We start from the raw sequence: 6,453 nt of genomic DNA, 5'->3' as shown, positions 1-6,453 counted from the left end.
GCTACCGTGTCTCCAGGGGTCTTTGGGTTCCACCGCTCCAGACACGATATCCTCGTCGGAGGGGAACGTGACGCGCTTGGCCGCAGCCTTGAGGCGCCCGTCGGCGGGGGACGATGCGGGGCTGGGAGACCGGGCCTCGGCGGGGGCCTCCTCGGCGTCGCCGTCCGCGCCCGGCACGGGCGGCGCCTCCTGCGGCGGGATCTCCATCGCCGCCGCCGCCGCCTCCTCACGGGGGCCCCGGGGACATGTCCCGGGCCCCGGGCTCGTCTCTCCGGGCCCGCCCGCCGTCCCGGGGCATGGGCTCCGCCGCTGCTTCAGGCGCCGCCTCCGACCGCTCTCCTGGTCGTCGTAGTCGTCGCCGCCGGGAGCTCGAGCGCGCCTCCCCCGAGCCTCGCGCGCGCCTGCTCGTTCGCAGCCGCACTTTCGTTAAGAGCCCGTGAGCCCGTCGCGGACTGAGGAAAGCAGAATATCAATTGAAGCTATTTGCGGGTAGGGTTGTCTCGCGGGTTGTTGAAACCGGTAACAAGAGGCAGAAAGAACCACGGGAAAAAGAAACGTGAGCAGTGAATCTGCAGAGCCGGAACTGCAGAATACGAGGGGCGGGGCGAGGTGGACGCTGTCTCCCGGAGCAGCGCGCAAGCGCGAACCTGAGCCGCCCCCACCCGCCTCCCCGCCTCAATCTAGGTAACTAACGTTCAGACTCGCACACATTCGTCACGAGCTCGGGCAACGGAGAGGGGAATGGAGTTGATAAAAATAAAAACATCTGCTCGGCGGGGCTAGGCCAACTGATAAGAAGAGAGGCAAAGGGGCAGAGAACTTGAAAGGAAAGGCGAAATTAGCCGTACTGAATATATGAGTACAAGTGATGGATGCTGACAGACGGATCCTTCTGCCTGGAGACGAAGCCTGTGCCTCTTTGCTACTTACTCTCTAGCCCTCCATTTGCAGACAGCAGTTTCATCAATAGTTTTCTGTATTCGTTGCGTGAAATGCAATTTAAATTAAAAGACTAAAATAAATATGAGCCCATGAGGAGTATCATAGCCCTGATTAAAACAACAACAACAACTGGAAGGGGGAAGAAGTTCCAAAACCAAGAGACGAATCTGCCAACCAAAATAATCGGGCGATGGAGCGGGTAGATCACCAAGCCCGGAGGGAACCGGCACGAGCTCAAACCCCCGACCTCCCCTCAATTCAGTCGCTTAATATTCGCCTCCGCACTTTCGCCAGGCTTTCCGAGCACATCCCCAACTGGGGGGTCGGGGGTGGGAGGCGGGGCTAAAACTAAAAGGGAGGGGGGATTCGGGGAGGAGCGAGCGACGTCGTTGCCAAGGCAACTCGGGAGCTAGGCCCCGGACTCGCTGGAGGCGGCGTCGCGAACGGACCTGTGGGAGCCGAGGCTCTCCGCCTGCCCCATTCAGCATCTCCAGCCGCCGCACTTTCGCGACTGCAGATGAACAAAGCAAATCTCGTCTCTACTTACTGGGATCTTCACTTGCATTCCAAAGTTGATGGGACTACAAGGGGGGGCAGCAATTACTGTTTTAAGGCGAATCTGACAGACAGCTGGTGACGGGGATAAGGGAAGCTAATGATATGGACGGTCACACAGCTTGGAGCGAAATGGGGAGAGGGTGAAGCTTCACCCCAACCCCTAGTCCTCAGCCTGGCCTCTGTGTCGCCGCCACACGGGGTCCGACCCCTTCCGGAGTGGCGGGGGAAGCGAACCGGCCGTCTCTAGAGCGAGGTCCTCACCGCTCTAGGGCCGGGCGACCAGGTGACCCAGTGCGAGCCACGCCCCTGGCTGGGAACACTCCCGCCCACCCGAAAAAGAAATCGCGTCCAAATGTCTCAAACCCCGGCGTTCAGGTAGCTCCAGCCATTCCCGGACCAAGCCAGTCACCTTTATCCGAGTTCCTTCCAGCCCCGTGATGTGTCCTCTTCTTGGACACCAGATCCACCAGATCCAGCCCGTGGCTAGCCACCCTTCCACTTCCTAAATCTGGCTCCATCCCTGTGTCGTACACTTTAAAAAATAAAAAACAGGAGGCGAATTTTCCTGGGATAATTGGTTCTTTAGTAGGAGGGGAGTATCTTCAGGGTGGCTGAACTTTGCAACTTCCAGAAACAATTTCCCACTCTGCGATTTGCCTTCCACCCCCAACCCCCAGTCTTCAGGAACTGGCAAGTGGCCCTGTTTTAGAGTTTAGAGTTCTGTGAGGTAGAGCCTTCATTTCAACAGGCTCTAGAACTCCTGGGGTTGCAGAATCTTACTGACTGCACCCTGGAGGTCCCAAGCAGCCAGAGGTGCTTGGAGCTTGGCTCAAAATTCCAAGGGCGTTCCAAACTGGGGCCCAAGACCATGTGTGGAGGGCTGGGGCCCCATGGCGAGGCCCAAAGCAGAAAGGTGAACATAGTAACATCTTTAGGGCTTGAAGCTGTACGCAATAATGTCACTGCACCGCAGCAGTGCTTCAGCCTGCACACCAATGGGCGTCTGCAGCTGCGACACGTAGAAGTTGGCCACGTCCAGGTCGGTGGCTCCGAAGTGGGCAGTCACGTGCACGCCCTCGTGCAATGTGAAGCTCACCTGGTGACCCACCATGGCCAGCAGGCTGCGGAGGTAGCGTTCCCGGAGTGCGGCTCGCGCCTGCTGTTCCTGGGATTCCCGAGATTCTGGAACTACGGCAGACCCCGGGGCTCCGGGACCCTCTGGCGTCAGGGGGGCCCTGCGTCCATCTGGGGCAAAGCCGCGGCTCAAGCCATCCGGGCCCCGGGGAAGCCGGAGCACAGGTACAGGAATGGTCAGCGGAGTCTGCATTGTCCTGGCTGGTGGGTGAAAAAAGCAAGAAGCCATTACACGGGGAGTGTGTGATGACAACAAGAGGCGTCTGTCTACCCCACCTCAATTCGACTTGTCCAAAACCTGTGCCCTCCCTCCGCCAGTAACCCCCTCCCCAGGAGCTGCTACCACCATTCTCGAGGTCCACGAGAGCAAGAACTTTTGACTGCTTTTATCACTGTTTTATTCCTAGTCCCTGGCTATAAACACTTGCTGAAAAGAACAAACTCCAGCCTCCTCTCCTCTCTCACGCACAGCCTATCCAATCCAGAGGGAAATGCTCTCTCCTGAATACATTCCCAATCACACAGGAGCCGGCTTACAACGGCTTCCGGTGGCCAGCTCCGGAATGATGTGAACATTACAATAATGACAGTTACACAGGGCGCCTGGCTGGCTCAGTCGGTAGAGCATGTGATTCTTGATCTCGGGGTTGTAAGTTCAAGGCCCACTTTGGGTGTAGAGATAACTTAAAAATAAAATCTTAAGGGCGCCTGGGTGGCTCAGTCGTTAAGCGTCTGCCTTCGGCTCGGGTCATGATCCCAGGGTCCTGGGATTGAGCCCCACGTCAGGCTCCCTGCTCTGCGGGAAGCCTGCTTCTCCCTCTCCCACTCCCCCTGCTTGTGTTCCTGCTCTCACTATCTCTCTCTGTCAAATAAATAAATAAAATCTTTAAAAAAAAAAAAATCTTAAAAGAAATAAAATAAACAAAAAATGATAGATTATAACCCACTGAATAAAAGAGAAATCCATGAGTCCCTAGTAGTGATAAATGAATACAAGAGTAAATAAGTGAAGGAGCTAAAATCCAACGGACACTAAAATTTGTGAACGAGTGTTGGGTGAGGGCCAGCATATCCATAGTCTTAAAGTACTTTCCCCCAAAACGTTTATTTGTCGTAAAGAGTAAACAGTAACTTTGTAATGGAGGAACCTGGTGGACACGACCTCAACTTGGGCATCAAAGACATCATGTGCAGTGGTGGGACAAACAGGGACCCCATGTGCCCCTGAGGTGATACACTGAGGACAGGGCACCACTTCTGTGGTATTCCTGCCAAAAACGGATTACCTAAATCTCATCGTGAGGAAACTCAAATTGAGGGACATTGTATAAAAAAGAGCCTGATGGGCTCAGTCAGTCAAGCGTCTGCATTTGACTCAGGTCATGAGCTCAGGGTCCTGGGATCGAGTCCTGCATCGGGCTCCATGCTCATCGAGGAGTCTGCTTCTCCCTCTCATGCTCTCTACTCTCTCTCTCTCTCAAATAAATAAATAAAATCTTAAAAAAAAAAAAAAAGTGAGCCTGAGTTCAAAAATATCAAGGTCATGGGGTGCCTGGCTGGCTCAGTCAGTAGAGCATTATGACTCTTGATCGTGGGGTCCTGAGTTTGAGTCCCATATTGGGCACTCAGTTTACTTAAAAAAAAAAAAAAAAATCAAGAGATGCCTGGGTGTCTCAGTTGGTTAAGTGTCTGCCTTCAGCTCAGGTCATGATCCCAGGGTCCTGGGATCGAGCCCTGCTCGGGCTCCCTGCTCAGTGGTGAGCCTGCTTCTCCCTCTGCCTCTCCCCCTGCTTGTGTTCTCTCTCTCTGTGACAAATAAACAAAATCTTTGAAGTGCATTCTCTTTACCCTTTAAAAAAAAATCAAGGTCATAAAAGACAAAGAAAGCCTGAGGAGGAAAAACATATATAATTGACACTTGATCAACATGGGAGTTAGAGCGCTGACCCCATGCACTACCGAAAATCCAGGTATAACTTTTGATTCCCCAAAAACATAACTACTGGTAGCCTACTGTTGACTGGAAGCCTTACTGATAACATAAATTGTTGATTAACACATATTTCGTATGTTACATGTATCATATACTGTATTCTTACATTAAAGCAAGCTAGAGAAAAGCAAATTTTATGAAGAAAACCATGAGGAGGAGAAAATACATTTCCAGCACTGTACTGTATTTATGGAAAAAAATCCATGTATAAGTGGACCAATGCAGTTCAAACCTGTGTTGTTCAAGATCAAGTGTTGTTTTGTATTCCGAGCCTAACGCTTCTCTCTCCACTGCCCACATCTTGGTCCAGCCACTGTCGCTTTCTGCTTGGACAACTGAAGTCACGTCCTCCCTGGGCCCCTGGCTTCCACCTTCACTGTCCCCTTACCCCAAGTCCATCCCCACCCGCACAGCCAGAGGGACCTGCTTAACACCTGACACCCACCATCTAACACCTGAGTCAGGTCACATCCCTCCTCTGCTGAGAGCCCTCCCCTGGCTTCCGCCCCGCCCAGAGTCAAAGCCAAAGTCCTTCCCACAGCCCTCAGCAGCCCTGAGGGCTCCAGACCCTGCCAGCACCTTCGTGGTCTGCTTCGCTTCTCTCACTACCCCAGCCTCGCTGGCCTCCCTGTGGGTCTGCAAGCGCACCTGGCACAGAAGTGCCTCTCACACCCTTGCGCTTGAGGTTCCCTCTGCTTGTACGTGCTGTCTGCCTTCTCTGGGCACGCCATGTTCAAGTTCCACCCCACGTCCCTTCCTGCCCTCCTCAGCTTCGTCGTTCTCTGTAGCACACAGTATTCTTCTGACATATGGTATATTTGTCATTCTGCTTATGCCCTTTGTCCCCTGCTAGATGCCCGCCTCCCCATGGGCAGCGGCCTCGCTTCTTGCCTTCGGCTGTATCCCCAGCTCCTGGAACCCTGTGTGGCAGGGACACAAAGACCCAGCCCCTTCAACACTGCTCCTGCTTGAACGAATGCAGTGGAGATTGAGCTCACAGGCCTGCTTCTCTGGGTGACCTCAGCGGGTTATCAGGATACGACAGGTTCCTGCAGGATGGGGGGACCTAGTTCACGGTAGCTTCTCTATAAAAGTTTAGTTACAATTGTTATTATTAGTATTGCTGTGCGACTGGGGTAAGTTGCTTAACCGGTCTGTGCCTCGGTTTCCCCATCTGTGAAATAGGCATGGTAAGAGGACCGACCCCACAGGGTCGGCCTGGGGACTAAATGCACAAACAATCACAGTGTTGAGCACAGGCCTGGAACACATGAAGCGCCACGACCGTGATGCTGGTTGCCTATAGGGAAGTGCTGGTTCTGTGAGCAAGAGAGAGGGAGAGGGAGAGAGGGACCCAAGTTTCAGGTGGCTGCACCCCTGTCTGTGGCTTAGTCCTCTCTCAAGTGATGACGGATTTTAGGCAGCCGGTGCCCCATCCCTGGGCCACTCACCGTGCGGGGGAGATTAAGACGATCCTTTTCCTTGTTAGGCTCTCCCTGTCTCTGCAGCTCACCTGTGAGCTCCTTGCAAGAAAGGACCCTGCAGAGAAATGGGCCAAGGCAGCAGATGAGGGTTTCTTAACCTCGGCATTGTTGATATTTGGGGCGGGATCACTCTTTGTCCTGTTGTGGGGGGCTGTCGGGTGCAGAGCTGTAGGATTTTAGCAGCAGCCCTGGCCTCTGCCCACGAGACGCCTGTAGGATCTCCCACCCCGAGCTGTGACTCCCAAAATCGTCTCCCACTGGTGAATAGTATGGTATGAGAATTACATCTCAATAAAGCCTTTTTTTTTCCTTTTAAAGATTTATTTATTTATTTTATTTATT

The 6,453-nt window shown here is 53.5% G+C and overlaps 2 protein-coding genes across 2 annotated transcripts in view; both read right to left on the bottom strand.

Moving 5' to 3' along the window:
- The window catches only part of PPP1R37 (protein phosphatase 1 regulatory subunit 37), a 40,629-nt gene extending 40,024 nt beyond the window's left edge, over positions 1 to 605 (bottom strand). The window contains exon 1 of the mRNA XM_031033758.2: positions 6 to 605. Within this exon, the coding sequence (XP_030889618.2) occupies positions 6 to 207 (202 nt within the window). The 5' untranslated portion in view covers positions 208 to 605. The remainder of the gene's footprint in view (positions 1 to 5) is intronic.
- A 1,455-nt stretch (positions 606 to 2,060) lies between these two features.
- On the bottom strand, positions 2,061 to 6,356 carry GEMIN7 (gem nuclear organelle associated protein 7). Its single transcript, XM_006748371.3, has 2 exons — positions 6,079 to 6,356; positions 2,061 to 2,835 (listed from the first exon to the last, which is right to left on the bottom strand). The coding sequence occupies exon 2, from the start codon at positions 2,825 to 2,827 to the stop codon at positions 2,432 to 2,434; it is 396 nt and encodes a 131-aa protein (XP_006748434.1). The 5' UTR covers positions 2,828 to 2,835; positions 6,079 to 6,356; the 3' UTR covers positions 2,061 to 2,431.
- Positions 6,357 to 6,453: the final 97 nt, after the last annotated feature.

The sequence above is a fragment of the Leptonychotes weddellii genome, chromosome 16 (genome assembly GCF_054177405.1).
Source record: "Leptonychotes weddellii isolate Sample4059 chromosome 16, ASM5417740v2, whole genome shotgun sequence".
Classification (NCBI taxonomy): domain Eukaryota; kingdom Metazoa; phylum Chordata; class Mammalia; order Carnivora; family Phocidae; genus Leptonychotes; species Leptonychotes weddellii.
This window is presented reverse-complemented; position numbering and strand designations above follow the sequence as displayed.